The sequence below is a fragment of the Melanerpes formicivorus genome, unplaced genomic scaffold (genome assembly GCF_026170545.1).
Source record: "Melanerpes formicivorus ecotype bairdi unplaced genomic scaffold, bMelFor1.0.p_v2 SCAF_58, whole genome shotgun sequence".
Taxonomy (NCBI): Eukaryota; Metazoa; Chordata; class Aves; order Piciformes; family Picidae; genus Melanerpes; species Melanerpes formicivorus.
Genome location: NW_027142410.1, coordinates 591,882 through 612,514, shown reverse-complemented (window position 1 = coordinate 612,514; position 20,633 = coordinate 591,882). Strand labels below are relative to the sequence as shown.

The window sequence follows — 20,633 nt, the reverse complement described above, 5'->3', positions numbered from 1 at the left end:
TGTTCTTCAGGACCCTAGCAGACCTATATGAGCATGCTGACTGGTCACAGAGGTCTCTGGAGGGGCCACTTAAGGCAGTAAAAGAACAAGTGACAAAATGCAAATACAACCTTATGTCTATAGAGCATCTGAAGTACTATCACAAGGAGATTGCTGAGAGGGCAAAAGCAGGACATGTGTCATCTTTTACAACTTTGTGGTCACTTGTTCAGGAAATGTTCTTGCATGAAAAGGTATGTCTGTGGTCCTGCCACACATCCAAGAAGCATCCACTCATTTTCATTAGAGCTTTACTCTTTGAGAGCATGACATAATGCGTGGAACCAATCCAAAGTGACAGAGGCATCCCAGTGTGATTAGTAAACAGTGACAGAGGATAGAATATGGAATAGAATAAACCAGGTTGGAAGAGACCTTCAAGATCATAAACTCCAACCCTTCATCCAACACCATCTAATCAATTAAACCATGCAACCAAGCACCCCATCCAGTCCCCTCCTAAACACCTCCAACAACGGTGACTCCACCACCTCCCTGGGCAGCCCATTCCAATGGGCAATCACTCTCTCTATGAAGAATTTCTTCCTAACCTCCAGTCTAAACTTCCCCTGGCACAGCTTGAGACTGTGTCCTCTTGTTCTGGTGCTGGTTGCCTGGGAGAAGAGACCAAACCCCACCTGGCTACAACCTCCCTTCAGGTAGTCGTAGACAGCAATAAGGTCTCCCCTGAACCTCCTCCTCTCCAGGCTAAGCAACCCCAGCCTCCCTCAGCCTCTCCTCATAGGCCTTGTGTTCCAAACCCCTCACCAACATTGTTGCCCTTCTCTGGACACAATCCAGCAAGTCAACATCTTTCCTAAATCACGTAGCCAGGACCAGTGTGGCTAATGTTTTGAAGGTGCCTCTGTACTAGGGTGCCCAACAGCTAGTAGGCAAACTATCAGAGAGAACTGTGCAATGCCCCCCAAAATTCAGGTCTTCAGTCTGACACTTAAGAGCTAGAGTTATTTGTCCTCATAAGAACATCAGTCTCAGCCTTAGTGAAGATCTGTTGGGTGCAGGCAATCAAGGCACTTAGACATTAATGAAGAGGTTACTAGGCATCAAAAAGGCAACCCGGAAGGAAGAGCTGGAACGTGGAGGAAGAGACCTCATAAAGATGTGACTCATTAATTCCTCTGAGTTGTAAAACACCTGTTATCCTCTGTACTCAGGTAGATTGTGGCACAATGTTTTGCCTATTGCTTCTCCAGAGATTTACTGTGCTATTTTTCAATCTCTTTGATTAGCCAAGAAAGTACAAACTCACAGACCAGCGCAAGGCTTTGGAGCATGGACAAAACCCACTGCCTTTCTATGCAGTCCTCAATGTGAAAGGTGAAAAGTTTGGTACCTTCAAATTTAGAGGTAAGCATTCCTAGAGTCTCTCCTGGCTCTGAGCGAGGAGCAAAGAGAATTTGGAGGGAGAGTGTGTGAGTGTGGAGAGTAACAGGGCCACACACCTGTTGCTGGCCCTGGCTCAGTATTCATCTTTTAACAAAATGTCTGTTTGGCAGACTGCTGGGTGTTGATTGGAAAGAACAGATCTGCTGGGTAACATGCTCAGGGCATTTCTGAAGATCTGGGCTGAAGCTCTACCTGTAAAATTGCTTTGCAGAGCTGCTGTGAAAAGTGGCTCTGTCACTTCCTTGAATACTACACTGATGAGGGTGTAAAAATGGGGTGGAGTATGGCTGCTAAATGGGCATGATATGACACCCTTTAAGTGGACACAGGCTACTTTCAACAAAAGGTGTTTAAAAAAGCAGGTATTGGAAAGACAAAAAAACCCAACAGTAGTTGTATTTGGCTAGGTTTATAGCTACTGTTCTACTGCAATACCCATCCAGGACAGCTTGAGTCGGGAAACTCTGTGGCCGTGCCCACACTGTGATACTTTCTAGTTAGGAGCTGGTGTGTCTTCAGGCTGCTTTGTTATATCATGTAGACTGACAGGTTTGGGTTAGTAGAGGTTGCATGCCAGTCATGCCTGGTGGGTTGGATCACACTTGCATTGTTGTACCTTTGATGCTCTTGATTTAGAGGCAAGTGGGATCCCAGAATCTTAATACAGAAGTATATATATATATATATATCTGAGCTTGTGAAGCTAACGTCAGACTCTTTCTAAGGAGCAAAAGTGAGTTCCTTTTGTATGCAAATCACCTCCCAGTTTTTGTGGGACTAGACAGAGTAATTTGCAATGCAAAGCTACTGATAGTACAGAGCTGCTGAGGCAAGTAGGGTTTGTGGAGCTTGTGGGTAGCTTTATCCACAGGGAAGTTGTTATTGGTACAGTAAGCATGCCATGTGTCAACTCTTTTCTAGAGTGGGCAGAGTTCTCTCCTTATGAGGTGGCCATACCAAAATATGGAACCTCCATTCCTTCAGAATATTTTGACAGTGAGTTCTTCATGGGAAGGAGAGTGAAGAAGCTGCCAGAATCTCGGATCTGCTATCTGGAAGGTGATCTATCAGCACAATGTAGTTAACCACAACATGGTGGAAAGCATGGCACTAGCTAACCACTGTGTTGTGTAAACACTCATTCCAGCAGCTCTGCTCTGTGTCTTGATACAATGGATTTTTTATCTTTTTGTACACTTCTGCTCTCTGTAAAGCTTGTTTTCCTCTTGCATTCACTTTTAACCTGGGTGGATTTGGGGAAGTTGCAGTAGGTTCTCCTTCCCATTTTCTGAACCAAACAAGAAGGTGGAGAAAGCAAGTTGGGGAAATAATAAGCCTTTCTTCCCTGCCTCTTCCACACCATTAACTGTATTTCTAGGCAGTGCATTGCTGGGGCAGAACTGGAAGGAGCTGCAAATAAAATATAAATTATTTAGGTCAACCCATCAAGGTGAGAACTGTTTGAGCTTAATGGGTTCATAACAGTGTACTAATCTTCCCTGCCCATACAGATGAGGGAAGCCCTTTTAAACTCCAGCCTTGACTGACTGTTGGGCCTCTAAAGGTGAAGGGGAAAAGCAGCAAGTCAGAGAAATCTATCTGCCCCTTGCAGATTTTGAATCCTTGTCAGAATTTTAGCTTTTGATACCAAAACCAAGGATGTTCAGTGGAGACAGAAATTGTGTTTCTCTCACTGTGAAGTCTGCTAGAGATTGAATTTGTTCCTGGCATGGGGCTTAATGACAAAGGATAGTTCTCTCTTTTCCAAAGGCAGACTCACATACAGAGAAAATTGTCTTTTGACCTTGGATCAGCTGAACTCCAGAGGAGAAAGACATGTCTGAAAGGATGGGGAGGGGAAAGTGTCTTACTCTCTACAACTACCTGAAGGGAGGTTGTAGCCAGGTGGGGGGCTGGTCTCTTCTCCCAGGCAACCAGCACCAGAACAAAAGGACACAGTCTCAAGCTGCACCGGGGAGGTTTAGACTGGATGTTAGGAAGAAATTCTTCATAGAGAGAGTGATTGCTCACTGGAATGGGCTGCCTGGGGTGGTGGTGGGGTTGCCATCATTGGAGGTGTTTAGAAGGAGACCTGGAGGGGCGCTTGGTACCATGGTTTAGTTGATTAGATAGTGTTAGATGATGGGTTGGATCCAATGATCTTGAAGATATCTTCCAACCTGGTCTGGTCTGGTCTATTCTATTCTATTCTATTCTATTCTATTCTATTCTGTTCTATTCTATTCTATTCTATTTCAAAGAATAATTCAGCTTAAAGAAGGGCTTTGTGCTTGTGGGCCTTACCATGCTTTCAAAACCTGCTTGCTTTCTTAAGGACACAGCAAACACTCAAAACCCAGAGTCTGAGTGACTGATACCTCTTGTTACTCTGTACTATATAGTGACTGGTCTGTGTGTTGTTATCTTGTGAGAAAGGACACTGAAGTACTGACACCATTATGTTTGAACTCTGTGAGACCTATTGCTTTAGCTGTGTCACAGCAGGGTCAGTTCATGTGGGCCAGTAACAGCTAGCATGGGTACTTCTAATATCAGTGGTCAGCGTATGGCGGTGCAGTACTTTTCCCATGTGGTTTGACTTGCAGGTCTTTGGACAAACATCTTCACGAGGAATTTGCTGGATGGCTTGTACTGGTCCTCAAATTCAAATGAGTTCTGGGAACGATGGGCCAAAGATATGGTAGATATAGGTAAGCATTTTAACCCCCAAAGTTCAGGGGAGGATTAAGACAGATGTGCTATTGCTGCTGCTTGTGAATAACCTCTCACATGTTCTCCTTAAACTGCTGTGTGTCGTGTTGTGTCACTGTGTATCTTCCAGCATGATGTTCACCTGTGTCAGAATGAGTACCATGTGATGTTTTAATTTAATTTAATTTAATAATTTAATTTAATTTAATTTAATTTTACTTTATTTAATTTCATTTCATTTAGTTTCATTTAGTTTAATTTAATTTAATTTAATTTCATTTAATTTAATTTCCATTTCATTATTTTTTAAATTAAATTTAATTAATTTTATTGTATTTATTTTATTTTATTCTATTTTGTTTTATTTTATTTTATTATTTTTATTTATTTTACTTCATTCTATTTCATTCTTTTTAATTTAATTTAATTCTATTTTATATTCTATTTTATACTTTTTAATTTAATTTAATTTAATTTAATCCTATTTTATTCTATTTTATTTTACTCTATTCTATTCTATTCTATTCTATTCTATTCTATTCTATTCTATTCTATTCTATTCTATTCTATTCTATTCTATTCTGTTTTATTTTATCCTATTCTATTTTATTTTATTCTATTCTATTTTATTTTTAAAATAATTTTATTTTAAACCCTGAGGCATGCTTTAAATGTTACAAATGTTCTCAGTTTAAAATTCGCCCATGGTCTGCTCAGTAGCGCCTCCCACGGCAGCAAATGGGAAAGGCAGCTTTTACTGTCCCGCACCACATCCTGGTCTCCAAACTGGTGACACATGGGTTTGATGGGTGACCACTAGATGGATAAGGAACTGGCTTGATGGCCGCACCCAAAGAGTGGCTGTCAATGGCTCCATGTCCCAGTGGAGGCCAGGGACAAGCGGAGTCCCTCAGGGATCAGTCCTGGGACCTGTCTTGTTCAACATCTTTGTGGGTGACATGGACAGTGGCATTGAGTGCACCCTCAGCAAGTTTGCTGATGACACCAAGCTGTGTGGTGCAGCAGACACGCTGGAGGGAAGGGAGGCCATCCAGAGGGACCTGGACAGGCTGGAGAGGTGGGCACAAGCCAACCTCATGAAGTTCAATAAGAGCAAGTGCAGGGTCCTGCATCTGGGTCGAGGCAATCCCAGGCACAAATCCAGGCTGGGCAGTGACTGGCTGGAGAGTAGCCCTGAGGAGAGAGACTTGGGGGTGCTGGTGGACAAAAAGCTCAACATGAGCTCTCAATGTGCTCTTGCAGCCCTCAAAGCCAATCAGATCCTGGGCTGCATCAGGAGAAGTGTGGCTAGCAGGTCGAGGGAGGTGATCCTCCCCCTCTACTCAGCCCTGGTGAGACCCCACCTGGAGTACTGCCTCCAGTTCTGGAACCCCTATGACAAGAGGGATATGGAGGTGCTGGAAGGTGTCCAGAGAAGGGCCACGAGGATGATCAGAGGGCTGGAGCACCTCTCCTGTGAGGACAGACTGAAGGAGTTGGGGCTGTTCAGTCTGCAGAAGAGAAGGCTCCGAGGTGACCTCATTGTGGCCTTCCAGTATCTGAAGGGGGCCTACAGGAAGGCTGGGGAGGGACTTCTCAGGATCTCAGGTAGTGATAGGACTAGGGGGAATGGAATGAAGCTGGAGGTGGGGAGATTCAGGCTGGATGTGAGGAGGAAGTTCTTCACCATGAGAGTGGTGAAGCCCTGGAATGGGTTGTCCAGGGAGGTGGTCGAGGCCCCGTCCCTGGGGGTGTTTAAGAGCAGGCTGGATGAGGCTCTGTCCAGCCTGATCTAGTGTGGGGTGTCCCTGCCCATGGCAGGGGGGTTGGAACTAGATGATCCTTGTGGTCCCTTCCAACCCTGAATGAAACTATGAAACTATGAAACTACTCGTAGGCTAAAGTACAAAGCCTCGGTGTAACTTGAAAGATTAAAAGGTAGAAGCTGTGCTTGCTTTAAAGAAAACCAGCTGTCTCCTTGTTGAAATGGGATTGATCATGTGCATATGGTTCATAGACTCATAGAATCAGTCAGGGATGGAAGGGACCACAAGGATCATCTAGTTCCAACCCCCCTGCCATGGGCAGGGACATCCCACACTAGATCAGCCTGGCCAGAGCCTCATCCAGCCTGCTCTTAGACACCTCCAGGGACAGCACCTCAACCACCTCCCTGGACAACCCATTCTAGAGTTTCACCACTCTCATGGTGAAGAACTTCTTCATGTCCAACCTGAATCTCCCCACCTCCAGCTTCATTCCATTCCCCCTAGTCCTATCACTACCTGAGATCCTGAGAAGTCCCTCCCCAGCCTTCTTGTAGGCCCCCTTCAGATACTGGAAGGTCACAATAAGGTCACCTCAGAGCCTTCTTTTGTTCAGACTGAACAGCCCCAACTCCTTCAGTCTGTCCTCACAGGAGAGGTGCTCCAGCCCTCTGATCATCCTCGTGGCCCTTCTCTGGACACCTTCCAGCACCTCACACATATTCCTCTTGTAATAGGGGCTCCAGAACTGGACACAGACTGCAAGAAACTTAGAGGGGGGGAACCCACAGAAAGAGTGTGAGGGCAGCTGGGCAGAGAAGGTGCCCAGCAGAAAAGATTGCTGATGGTTTTCCTTACATTTCCTTCTCTGTTTCAGAAAAACATTCCCCTGAGGAGGACATCACTGTCATCGAGCCTCCGTCTTGCTTGTCAGGGAAGTTGTATGAAATGTTTCAGGACATTATGACCAAGCGTCCACTGCTGGCAAAGTCTCACAACTTCCTGAGAGGCTTAGAATTTCACAAGGATTATATCCATCAGAAAAAATTTATTGAATGGAAAGGTAACTGCAACAAAGAGTTAGCTGCAGCGTGCAGGTAACATCTCAGATTGTTTTGGTTTAAGACTTTGGAAATCTCCCCTTTAGAGATATTTTCTCGGGGCTTGGATGTCTGCTGAGGTGGAACTATGTTTATGGTGTCTGCTTCTCTAGGGTAATGGGTTAAAATTAAGTAGTTCATGTCAATCTTTCACCTCCTGAAGATATCTGTAGTGCCAACCTTTCACCTCCTGAATATATCTGTAGTGCGTGTCAAAGTGTGGTGTTTTTCTACAGGAATTTTGTCACTCCCTGTAGGTACAACAGTCAAAATATTCAGAAAGGGTAGAATCTTTTCAGGTCAAGAAACAAAGGTGCCACTGGAAACATGAAAGAGCTGGTTATTATGTGGGTCAGATGAGGAAAAGGCCTGGCTGCAAGCATGTGGTTGCCCATGTATGGTATTTCTGCTTGATGATTCTACTTATCCAGAGAGCTCTCTTTAACCCTTCAGAAACACAAATCCCAAGATCCAACAACAGCAACTTAAAGCCACATGTTAAACAAAGAGAGTGTGTAGGCGTGATGTATAAATTGAACAGCAGCTATCTATGGCCTGTGCTCTGCATGTAGGCTGAATCAACAGTCATGATAGTTGTACTTCAAAAATCTGTGAAACGATCTATGAAATGATGGCAAGGTGGTGGAGCTGACATTTTGTGCATCACAAGCCTTCCTGTAATCCCAGCATCCTCATTTATTCCATGAGCTGTGTGGGAGGACCCCACTTTATTAAGATTAATCTGACTTCAGCAAGAAAACATGTGTTCTCTGCCTCCTCTGAGCCCTTCCCTTTGCCAGCTTGTGTTTTCTCTCCTCTGCTTCACAAAAGTTACAGCAACTTTTGTTGCTGGTTGCCACTACTACATGGTTGAATGACAGTGGCAAGAGATGGTGGAGCTTTTTTGTGGATTAAGGCAGAGCCTACAGTGCGCTGAGACCTGGGGTCAGAGTGGCTGGAGAGCAGCCAGGCAGAAAGAGACCTGGGGGTACTGGTCGATAGTAGGCTGAACATGAGCCAGGAGTGTGCCCAGGTGCCCAAGAAGGGCCAATGGCATCCTGGCCTATATCAGGAATAGTGTGGCCAGTAGGAGCAGGGAAGTCATTGTGCCCCTGTACTCAGCACTGGGTAGGCCACACCTTGAGTACTGTGTCCAGTTCTGGGCCCCACAGTTTAGGAAAGATGTTGACTTACTGGAACATGTCCAGAGAAGGGCAACAAAGCTGGGGAGGGGTTTGGAGCACAAGTCCTATGCGGAAAGGCTGAGGGAGCTGGGGTTGTTTAGCCTGGAGAAGAGAAGGCTGAGGGGAGACCTTATTGCTGTCTACAACTACCTGAAGGGAGGTTGTAGCCAGGTGGGGGTTGGTCTGTTCTCCCAGTCAAGCAGCACCAGAACAAGAGGACACAGTCTCAAGCTGTGCCAGGGGAGGTTTTGGCTGTATGTTAGGAAGAAGTTTTACACAGAAAGAGAGATTGGCCATTGGAGTGTGCTACCTAGGGAGATGGTGGAGTCACTATCACTGGAAGTATTTAGGAAGAGACTGGATGGGGTGTTTGGTGCCATGGTTTAGTTGATTAGATAATGTTGGATGATAGGTTGGACTCAATGATCTCAAAGGTCTCTTCCAACCTGGTCTGGTCTAGTCTAGTCTAGTCTAGGCTAGGCTATGCTATGCTATGCTATGCTATGCTATTCTAAGATTTTTGCATCCTCTTCTGACTGCCTGCATGAGACCAATCTGAAACTAGGTTTGGGTCCATCTCTAGGAGCAGAAATGATAGCCTGATAGCCTTGTGGGAGGTGCAGTCCCCAGAATATAGCTGGGTTTTAACAGCTTCCCTGCAGCTCAAGTAACCTGACACATTCAAACAAGACTTTAAATGCCATGTGAAAAGCCTGATTTTCATGGTAAGAAATTTGAGAACCATAGCCTGGAGTGAGTGTAAAGCATTTTCAGCAGGGTTCATGCTTTCAGGGGAATTCCTTGGGCAGAGTCCTCTTTTGAGTGTGGGATGGCAGAAGAGACTTCCCTAAGGAAATGCCCACTTCTAGCTCACATATCCAGCCATGGAGAAAAGCTGCATTGCTCCATCTCTGTGTTAAAAAACGAGTAAGAGAATTTTAACAACAAAAACATATTCACTAGGCCATAGAAAACTAAACTGTGTGCTCTGTTTCTTCTGTGAGGGGCTGCAAGCAAATGTCTGCCATTGCAGCAGAATCTGTGAATTCCAAGCAGCCATGAATGCTGAAAGAAATCATTTTTATAAAGACCTGACAGTGAGAGAATGGAAGAATAAATGAGTTATTACTTCAAGCTGCTGTCAAACATTCCAGGCTATGGAACAAGCTAGAGTTACTCTGCATGGTTTAAATCAACTCTACAGAATGAGGCCGAGGAGGCAGAGACGGAAAGAAGGGAAAAGCTGGAATTTACCTGCAGTGTGCATGTGATCCTCAGTTTCTTACAGTGCCTAAGCACAAATGATGTAGGGCTCAAGGGGTCTGCTCTGGGCTTTGCTACCTCCTTTTGTGAGCTCAAGGAACATTCTTAACACTCTTTTGATATTTAAAACCATGGCAAAATGCTTCTTACTTCATGGGACTAGAAATGGTACCAGAGGAAAAACAGTGGACTTGCTGGCTATGGGTCAGGGTGGAGAGGTTGCTAGCAGAGAAACAAGGGTCTAGGTGTTAGAAACTGGCTTTAGAACTCAACTTGCTTGTTGTTATAATCCCCTTTTGGCTCCTTTTGGTGTTAATATGAGGTTTAATCAATTCAAGCAATATATTAAGCTGTTGGTAGGGGATGCTGTGTGCATGATGTGTGGGATTATTTTGTTTTGCAGCATGGCTATGATAATTTCTATGAGAGATCACTGAAGGTGATTTTCCACCTTTTGTAAGGACTTTAGTGCTAAGAATGGAAAAGCAAAAATAACCCAATGCAAATGTGCAGTGATGTACTGCATTTGTTAGCTCCGTTGCTACACTGTGAAATTGGTTCTGTTCACGTTTTCCCCTTTTCTTAGGGGAAAAAAACACAAGGCAAAATTTATGTTCTGTGAAAAAACACTCCCCGGAGCAGCTGTGAGAGCAGTGGAGTCTGTGCTTCACTTTTCTCTGCCTGGCTGCCTCATGGCCTGCCATGTGAGTGTGTCTGGGAGAGTATGGGAACAGGCCAGATGTGTGCACAGATGTGTAGTTTGGAGGGCATGCTCCTGAGGCCCTGTTTGTGGACTCACAATACAGAGGGAGGTGAAGGGGCTGCCCTTAACGTGTAACGCAGAGAGAATTACTCACTCCTTTCCTACCAATGCACCACTAACTGTGTTAAAATGTTTTTCAGACACTGTGCTGGATGCTTTCCCTAACAATCTGACACCGCTGCAGAAATACCTTTGCCTGATAGATGTTGGCTATTTCATCAACACCAGTGGTGCAGCACTTTTCAAACCAGAGAGGAACGTGGATGTCATCATCTCACTTGATTATGGTTTGGGGAACGTGTTCAAGGTGAGAAGATTAACATGCTCTGCTCCCTTCAGTCCTGGTAAAACTCTCATTGTGTTATTAAAACTTCCAAGTAAGTGTCTCTCTGAATTTTGATCATATGCTCAAGAGCAAACCAGTCACAATATCTTGGAAGAGGAAAGAAACTTCCTTCAAGATCAAGACCATAGGAACTGTTAGGCTTTTTTCTCTGGAGTGGATTGCAATATACACTTAGAAGCCTCAGGGAATTGCAGCTGCTGGGCACATGACCTTGGTTTCTCCTGGTCTGTCCTCATGACAAATTCTAAGTGTTGTTTTTCCCTCTGGCTGTAAAAAAAATACCAACATTGTAGGCAGGTAAGAAGCCTCTTCTGATTTGTGATGAGTGGTGGCAAAAAGGAGCTGTAGCTATTTTGGATTACACATTCATTGCTGGGCAGTTCTAGGGACCAGGTTAAAATGCTGTAGTTTTTCTATTATACCTCAGTAAACCTGATTCTTGTCCTAGTGCTGGTTTAAGGCAATGGCATTCCCTGTCCACAGCAATTAGAGATGACATACAAGTATTGCAAGATACAGAAAATCCCATTCCCCAAAGTGGAGCTAAGTGAAGAAGATGAGAAGAACCCAAAGGAATGTTACGTGTTTTCGGATGCAGAGGACCCCAGAGCACCCATAGTCATCCATTTCCCTCTGGTGAATGACAGCTTTAAGAAATACAAGGAGCCTGGTAAGAGCTTTCTAGTTGAGTTCAAGCCTTTTTTTTTTTTGGGGGTGGGGGGGGTGGGTGGGTGGGGCACAGCATGGCTCCTATTTGTCCTTTGTAGCAATAATTTAGAGTGAGGACACAGCCTTTATGTGAATAGAATAGAATAGAATAGAATAGAATAGAATAGAATAGAATAGAATAGAATAGAATAGAATAGAATTAACCAGGTTGGAAAAGACCTTTGAGATCAAGTCCAACCTATCACCCAACACCTAATCAACTAAACCTTGGCACCAAGCAACCCATCCAGTCTCTTCCTAAACACCTCCCGTGATGGTGACTCCACCACCTCCCTGGGCAGCACATTCCAATGGCCAATCACTCTTTCTGTGAAGAATTTCTTCCTAACATCCAACCTAAACTTCCCCTAGTGCAGTTTGAGACTGTGTCCTCTTGTTCTGGTGCTGGGTGCCTGGGAGAAGAGACCAACCCCCACCTAGCTACAACCTCCCTTCAGGTAGTTGTAGACATCAACAAGGTCTCCCCTGAGCCTTCTCTTCTCCAGGCTAAGCAACCCCAGCTCCCTCAGCCTCTCCTCATAGGGCTGTGCTCAAGACCTCTCCCCAGCCCCGTTGCTCTTCTCTGAGTATGTTCAAATGTCTCAATATCCATCTTAAACTGAGGGGTCCAGAACTGGACACAGTACTCAAGGTGTGGCCTAACCAGTAGCCTCCATGTGTGGTTCACAGGGTAGGCTGGCAAGCCACAGCAGCCTCACTGATGTTGATTGAGACACAGGAGAGGAAAAGGCTGTGCAGGGCACACTGGAGAAGGCAGCATTTGTAGTGGTAAGATGTTGGGGAAAAGACAGAGGCAGAATTCCTCCTCAGTTTGGGAAAGACCAAGAATTGGTTGGTTCTCCCATACTCTCATGCCTTTGTGCCATCCACTATCTTGAGGGAGAGAATTAGGAATTCTCTCCAGCAATAATAAGAAGGATATTTGTGGCCCAAGAGTCAAAGCACAAGGAACAGGCATGTGGCTGCTAACAGCTGAGTCAAACAATTCTGTTGTGAATATATTCAGAAAAATAGATAGCAGGAGGTGGAGATGCAGTGGTTGGTTGGCCTAAGGGTAAGAAGCATAAAAGATACTGGCTGTCCTACCTTGGCCTTGCTATTACATGGTGCTGGTACAAGCATTGTGGGAGAAGCAGTTTGCTTCCTTTAGTAAGTGACAGTGAGCAGAAAAAGCTTCCAGAAGAGCTCTCTTACTCTGTGGTGTACACAAAGGAAAGCCTTAGCTCAAAGAGCAGGGCCATGTCCCGTGCTTGCTAAAGAGCTTTGCACATGGGTTTGGCAGCCCTGTGCATGTAATTAACAGACTGCAAGACCTGGAGTTTTCCAGGTGACACAGCTCACATCCTTCCTCCCTTTCTCCAGGGAATTCAGCAACAGACATAACTTTGCTATAGGGACATATGCAGCTGGGTTGGTTCTGCATGGAGGCCTGGAGCAGTGGGGTCTGCTCTCAGGTGTTGTCTTTGAATGCAGCAGCAAAAGCCATGGAAGAACAAGAGAGCCTCAGTACAGACTAGGTTTTTCCAACAGCATGTGGGATACTCCATGAAAAAACAGACAGGCAGGATCATTTTGATGCCTCTGCTGTCTGACTTTCTTAATCTGAGACCTTCCTCTGAGCTGGAGCTCTGGTAACAAGACATTCTGAAGTGCCTCATGCAGCACCCTTTGAGTTATCAGGCTAGGGGGAACTTCTAGTCTCCCTTGCTACTGCTTAACACAGCAGACACAGCATTCACTCTCCTTCCAGCTTTACCCAATGTGGTATTGTGGTACTGGGACCACAGCAAAATGGATGCCTCTGAGGGAACATGTGGGGAAAGTTATGAACAGAAGTAAAACAGGTTAAGTAAAGCTCTTTTTCTGCTATGATGTTCAACAATGCTCAGAATATTTGTGCAATAAGAGGCACACCAATAAAATCACCTCTAGAAACTCTAGGGAGGAAGAGAGGAGATGCCCAGTGGAAAGTACTGGGCTTGTTAGATAGTGGCTGAAGGTGGTTCAAATGGCAATGCATGGTGAGATGTAGTCATTGAGCTGTGGCTAGCAAGGTGAGCCTCTCCAAATAAAAGCTGGATGAGATTACACAGAGCAAAGCAGCTGCTGCAGCTTCTCAGTGTTCCAGGCTCAAATCTGTGGGCTGTGATGCTCACCTGCCTGTCTCTGAGTGGCCAGTGATTCATCAATCAAACTGACAGCCAGCAACTGAAGTGGGTGGTTGGGGGAGGAGGGACCTTGGCAACCTGCTTGCACAGATTTCAAGTTTAACAGTGAGGCTTTTCATTTCTAGATGTCTGAGAGACACCTTGTGGAATGTGGGTACTTATTTTTATTGCTTTTAACTGTTTAAATTCTAGAAAAGATAATCATCTCGTGCCTGTTTAGAATGCAACTACAGACTGTGCTTTTGTGTGCTTGAAGCAGATGCAGCTCTACCTGGATAGCACAGACTATTCATCTCTCTGAATATTGAGAGACTCAATAGAGGAAAACTTGGACATTTTTAGTACAGACACTTCTAGTGCACAGCACTCTGAGATCACAGAATGGAAAGGACTGGAAGAGACCTCTGAAGATCATCTAGTCCAAGATCATCAAGCCAAGAAACTCCTAGGATAGAATCAAACCTGCCATGTCTCAAACCAAGTTCACATGTTATTTTCATGAGGTTCTGGTAGATAAGGAATATATCAGCAGTCTGTTTGTAGTCATCTCACAACACACTTGTGGTTTGGGCATGTTTGCCTCAGACTGCAAGGAGCTAAGCGAAAAAACCCAGATGGTAAACTTAACTCTAAACACTTTGTAGAATCATACGCAGAAGGCTGCTGAAATCCCTGGCAGAGGGTCTCTGGTGGCCTTTTAAAGCAAAAGGATTGATCTAACAGGGAGGATGGATGCTGGCATCTCCAAGAGATTGGGTTAACTTGAGGCTAAGTTGAAGGATTGGAAAAATCAGAGAGTGATGTGAAGTGCTCTGTTCCCTCTGCCCCTCAGCACTCTCTAACACACACTCCTCTGTGGTGTCACAAGACCTCTATCTATGTACTCAATTGTCCACTTGCTCTAGTTGGCAGATGTGCTCTTGTCACTGCTAATCAAGGCCTGATCATGAATTTTGAAAGGTGTTTCAGGTGTCTGGCTTGCCTGAGAATCAGATTTCTAGGGTTTGGGAAAGGATGTGGATGCAGGGCTACTCTGCCATGGAATGATTGTTTGCATAGGATGAGGGGGAAGGTAACAATTCCTGCTAGTCCTGCTTAGAGTTTTCCAGATATGATGAGGAGGGGAAAGGAGGATTGGCTGGGGAGGTGGACCAGGAATGGCTCTTTCAAGCTGTGGGTGGGTGCAGTCTTTCCTGGAGGCTGTTTTTAGCAGCACTTTCTGCTGTGTAGTCCAGTCTCCTCCAGCAGCCTGTGTTTTGTGCCCCAGGTTCAGCTCCCTGTGATTGATGGCTTTTGTGTTTCTCTGCAGGGGTAAGGCGCTCTCACTCAGAGATGGAAGAAGGCCAAGTAAATCTGGAGAACAACTGCTCACCCTACTACCTCATCAGACTAATCTACTCCTCTGAAAACTTTGACAAACTTGTGAATCTGAGCAAATACAACATCCTCAATAACAGAGAGCTGCTCCTCCAGGCAATCCGGAGTGCCGTAGAACGGAAGAGAAGCAGCAGGACTGGGAATTTCCCTGGCTACGCTGGAGCTGGATACCTCTAGGCTGGGAACAGTGCCTCTGGCTCTGTTTCCCACTGGAGGCTGCAGCACATTACAGTCGCATTACATCACAGTCGCATTACATCACAGTCACACTACTACACATCACAGTGTTGATTATTTGCAGGAAACCTCTACATTTCTCATCTTGCCATGTTCCAAGTGTCTAACTTTCAAAAGGGTTTATTTAATCTTCTTCCTTTAAGTTATCAGACCATGAGAGCCTCACATGGTTGTCTTACTTGTTAAGAAATTAGGGTCCTGGTTAGCAGAGGCCATCCAGGACCTCCCTGGTAGATATCCTATAGAATATGGTGGTGGTGATAGCTATAGTTCTTTGTATGTGCCTGTCCCCTCAATCCTGAGCCCACTGTCAGTGTCTTTTCAATGCTTTGTTGCAAACCCAGTCCTGGCCATTTGCATTCAGTAATGTCCAGATTTTCAGACAGGCTGAGCTAGTAGAACTTGCACTGAATTGGTGGGCTCAGCTTTGAAGTCAGGCCAGAGAGTCATATATATATCTGTGAACAATGGCCAAACTGCAACAGGGGCAATTGCATTGTCCTCTAGCTGATTTAGAAATCATTCCTTTTTTTCCCCCACTTCCCTGCAAGAGTTTGGCACAGAAATGCTGCTCCAGACTGCCATGAGGGGGGCAGTTACATTTCAAGGAGAGAGGATGTTAGCTGCAGTGAGCAAGTATGGTTCCTTTGAGCCTCGGCTGGTGGAAAAATTGTGCATAAGGCATGAGTGATGATAGTGATTTATACAGCAAGCTTTTGATACCAGAGACTAGAGAGGAATGATTGCCATAGACTCAAGTACATTTAATTCAATAGTCTTGACCAAGACATAAGCTGGTGCTCCTTACAGATGTAGACTGAATGTAGGCTAACCCATCTCGCTGACAGAGTGCACAGCCGTTGCATCTTCAATGATGAGTTTTTCCCTTTGCAGCCTTCTCTCCTTAACATCACAGGCGAGGTATTTTTGACAGGTGCTACACTAAACCAGAGCACAAATAAAATTAAAACAAAAAAAAGAAAAAGGAAAAGGAAATTCTTCTATTACATTTCCCTGCTGGAGGAAAATATTTGGCTTTCATTTGGAGGAGACTTTGCCTTGGACTAGGAGCTTGGAATATCTTTGCAGCCCTCCACTATATTAAAAATGGTAGGGAAGGATGCTGAGCAATACAAAACAGAGCTCCACAGAAGTCCAAGTTTCCTGACTTCCAGGCACCAGGATTTGGACCTGCTTCTGCCTTATTTAATCCAAGCACAGCATATTCATCGTGACCTCCAAGGAAAATCTTATACATTTCTCCTGTGTTGGAAATTTACTTGACATTTAGAATTATTTTCACTTGAAGTCCAAAACTAGACAGAGGAAGAAGAAGAGAGGTCTGCCTTTTCAGGCTATGCAGACAGTATTCAAGCTCAGGGGGAGAGGATTTACAAAAGGCTTCACTGCCTGAACCCTGCATCTTACTAAATGCTGTTATGTTGCAAGCAAAGGCAATGAACAAGCCTCAGCAATATTCCTTGTCCAATCCTTATTTGATGAGCTAAGGAATACCATGTGGAACCTTGGGAGTCTGAACAGCTCGAATGCAACTGTATGACCGAGTTCAGAACATGGGAAGATAAGAACTAGTCATGAGATACTGGCTGCAAGAGAAAGAGCCATTTCGAGTTGAAAGGTGAGATGACAGCAGAGGGCTAGCTCAGAAGAGAGAGTCCCACCAGCAGTATTTGTTCCCTTTGTGTAGGAGAGCAGCAGCACGTCCTGGCAGAGTGTTGCCATGGTGCAGGTATGTACATGTACACATGGCTGGGTGTGCACTCTCTCTGTGCTCCTCTGGCTGGCCCTGTAGAGAAACCTCTTCCTAAACTTGCTTGCATGGAACAAAAACTGATTCCAGTATGACTGTGAAGAGGGTGTATGTGCTGTCGTGTCCCAGGGTCTGTGACACCTGTGTTCTGTGGCCTGGTGCACCCTGATTCACCTGGGCTCCAGTCAGTGTTTGAACCCCTGCTCACCTCGGCTAGCCGGTGGGAACAGAAAGGGTTGACAAGGAGTGGTGTCATCATCCTGCCTGTTTCCGTGCCCTCACCGTGTTGATGTGCGTGGGGCATCAAAATTTTGCTCGTGTCTTCCAGCATTACACCATTATACAGGAGGTGCAGCAAAGGGCTGAGCTGGAGGAGAGGTCTGAGGGGGGCTGAACAGTAGCAGCCAATGGTGGCTTTCCTGCTGCAGTAGTTAAAGGGTGCTGTTCAGTCAAGGACTCTGATGTTCTCCACAACAGACTGGGATTTCTCTTGACACTAAACCAATACCATCTAACTGAGCTGGAGGACTTGGTTGTCAGGAGCAGAGATTCAGGGCAGCCCCTGCTGAGGAGATTTGTCAGGAACAAGCCCAGCAGTGCTGTTGTGCCATTGCCTTTTGTTGTTCTGTATCATCCATACTGAGGTTTTACCTCCTCTGCCTGATTGCTATGCTATGCTATGCTGCTGCAAAAAGCTATCCTTGTCTTGTCCATGGGCTGCTGTGAGTCATCTGTAACCCTCCTGAGCCTTGGCAGTACATGCCCAGCAGAGAAGCATTTCAGCCAGGATGAGAAAAGCCATGTGTTTTTAAATGCTCCAGAGAGAGATGGTTGAGGTGTGTTTAGTGCATTCAGAGTGCTGCTAATGCAACAGAGATGCCCTCTAAAATGGAAATGAGCCAAAAATCTCCTCACAGTGCTTTCAGATAACCCACAGAGACTAACTTTTCTGAGGGGCCATTAAACCCTGTTACAGAGGGAGAGAGGTAGCTGTGGGTAGGGAAGAAGGTGGCAAGACTCTCCCTTTTCTGGGAGAGCCATCACCCAGGGTTGTGCAGACACTTAAAGCATGGCTGGGGACTGCCCAGAGGCACATATAAGCACGTGCCCCTTGATCTCCTTGGGTGCCCCTGTAGCTTTAAATGGTAATAGCTGGGTTTTTAATGTATTTTTGCATTTCAGAGCTTGAAGTTACACGAGGGCTGGATCATTGCCTCTCAGGCTGTTTGGGTTTATTTTGGGGTTTGGTTTTGTTTGTTTGTTTTTGTGGCATAATATTGAGGGAGTGTGCTGCTGGCCTGATGGTGGGGCACAAGGACCTGCAGGACGTTTGTGAGGGTAAAGGCTGCTGGTGGACTCTGCAGGGTGGAGGGACCCACACCTGACACGGGGTCTTGTCCATGCAGCTCATTGGGACGTGGTGGCTGGTACATGCTGTCTCCCAAGGCACTCCTGGGCTCTGGTTCAGAGCATGCAAACTTGCACAGCCTGAGCCCCCCCAACGCTGTAGAGCTGAGCTGCAATGATGTATGGCTGATCTGTGCTTGGGGCTGCTCCTTGGACTTTGTTTCCTTTAGTGTGTAGACCAAGTCCAATGGAATGGACCATCGAAATGTTGTGTGCTTGTTGCCCAAAGGCCGTGTGTTTGTTTCTTGTCCCCAGTCTTGCCACACGCTGCCAAATGGCTGTTTGAGCAGCGTGCATCAAATGCAAAACAGGCACTGCAAGGAGAACACTGTCTCTCTGCAGCTTGCCATCAAAAGGTGTGTGTGTGATAAGGCTCAGGGCCTTGCTGGTCTGGCCTGATGTCTGCTTAAGCACCGAAGATGGATGCATGCCTGCAGGAACCTCATCCGCAACGCGCCCCAGATCACTGCTCTCAGACGAACATTTTGCTGGAACCCCCCTGCAAGGACAGAGCTTGCTATCTGCTGCCAAACACGAGGAAAGCATCAAGTTTGTTCCTTTAACTGTTAACTCTCTTCCTAGAAACTGCTTGCTTGTGCCTTTTAGCCATTTAATAATATATTTATTAAAAATTAAAGATTGCAAAGGAGCACCAGGCCCATGACAGTCTTTATGCACTTCAACACAAGGCTGTGTTTCTCCCCATGGTATTAGCTAGATGCCTGCTGAGCACTCTGTAGGATATTTACTGGGTGGAAAAAGGCAAAAAAAGAATCACAAAAATATGTTCTGGTTTACAAAGGCATTGAGAGCCTGGAAAAAAGTGGAACAAAATCTACCTCCTATGTTAAAGTCCTCTTTAGTGGAATGGCACGAGGCAGGGTAGCTGCACTGAGCCATAGCCAGAGGCTGGATTTTGCCTCTTGGTGATTTGATTTAAATGTGTACAAAAGCCTGCCTCTCATTGAACTTCACTGTTACTGGTTAAATGGGGAGTTTAAAACACCAAAGTTTACTTTTGTAAAAGCAGTTGAAAATGACTATCAATAAAGGAAAATGCATCAGTTTCCCATTACTTTAATTTTCTGTATTGTTTTGTGACAGGCAGCAGTTCTGGCAGAGGTACAGCAGATGAGAGAGCTAGACTAGACAAAAAAACATAACGATTAGATCACCTTGTTGGATGCGAGTGGCTGATCTGGATCAGTCTGAACACAAATTTAAACTCTAGGTGTTGTGTTTTCCCATAAAGTATTTACATAAACTTGGTGCTAGGCACTCTCCTTCGCTGCCACAGAAGCACAGAATCAACCAGGTTGGAAAAGACCTCAGAGATCATCAAGTCCAACCTATTACCTAATACCTAACACCTCATGACAATTAAACCATGGCTCCAAGTGCCATATCCAATCCTTTTTTGAACACCTCCAGGGACAGTGACTCCACCACCTCCCTGGGTAGCACATTCCAATAGCTAACAACTCTCTCTGGGAAGAACTTTCTCCTCACCTTGAGCCTAAACATCCTCTAGTTCATCTTGAGACTGTGTCCTCTTGTTCTGCCACTCATTGCCTGGGAGAAGAGACCAACCCCAACCTGCCTATAACCTCCTTTCAGGAAGCTGTAGAGAGCAATAAGGTATCTCTAGAGCCTCCTCTTCTCCAGGCCAAACAATCCCAGCTCCCTCAGCCTCTCCTCATAGGGCTTGTGCTTAAGGCCTCCCCCCAGCCTCATTGCCTTTCACTGGATGCGTTCAAGAGTCTCTATGTCCTAAAATTGAGGGGCCCAGAGCTGGACACAGTACTCAAAGTGTGGCCTAACCAGTGCTGAGTACAATGGCAGAATGACGTCCCTGCTCCTGCTGGCCACACTATTTCTGATGCAGGCCAGGATGCCATTGGCCTTCTTGGATACACACTGGGCACACTGCTGGCTCATGTTCAGCCTACTAGCAACCTGTAATGTGTTGGGGCAGACCCCCTCCCCACCACGGGCAGAAATAATGACTCACGCCATTTTACCTAGCCAGCAGCAGGGGACGAAAGAGGAAGTGAAGACCCCCCGCTGATGTTTTATAGAAGAGCAGATGATTGTGGGTGAAATAACCTGGTTTGCTGTGACCACCCAGTGAGCTGGACCCTTTTGGGACCTCCCAGGTGTGGTCTGTGCAGTGGTATCTGGGCTAGCATCCAGCCTAAACCACCACACAACAAGTACCCCCAGGTCCCTTTATGCCTGGCCACTCTCCAGCCACTCCGACCCCAGCCTGTAGCTCTGCATGGGGTTGTTGTAACCAAAGTGTAGCACCCAGCACTTGTTGAATGCCATCATGTTGGACTCTGCCCATATGTCCAGCCTGTCAAG

At 45.7% G+C, this 20,633-nt stretch overlaps 1 protein-coding gene across 2 annotated transcripts in view; it reads left to right on the top strand.

The window, feature by feature from the left end:
• PLA2G4B (phospholipase A2 group IVB) overlaps window positions 1-19,326 on the top strand; it is a 42,321-nt gene extending 22,995 nt beyond the window's left edge. For both annotated transcript variants that reach the window (XM_068161402.1, XM_068161401.1), the window contains 8 exons: window positions 11-233; window positions 1,290-1,407; window positions 2,368-2,505; window positions 4,053-4,157; window positions 6,802-6,987; window positions 10,375-10,541; window positions 11,064-11,250; window positions 14,787-19,326. In XM_068161402.1, coding sequence (XP_068017503.1) covers window positions 11-233; window positions 1,290-1,407; window positions 2,368-2,505; window positions 4,053-4,157; window positions 6,802-6,987; window positions 10,375-10,541; window positions 11,064-11,250; window positions 14,787-15,031 — 1,369 coding nt within the window. In that variant the 3' untranslated portion in view covers window positions 15,032-19,326. The remainder of the gene's footprint in view (window positions 1-10; window positions 234-1,289; window positions 1,408-2,367; window positions 2,506-4,052; window positions 4,158-6,801; window positions 6,988-10,374; window positions 10,542-11,063; window positions 11,251-14,786) is intronic.
• Window positions 19,327-20,633: the final 1,307 nt, after the last annotated feature.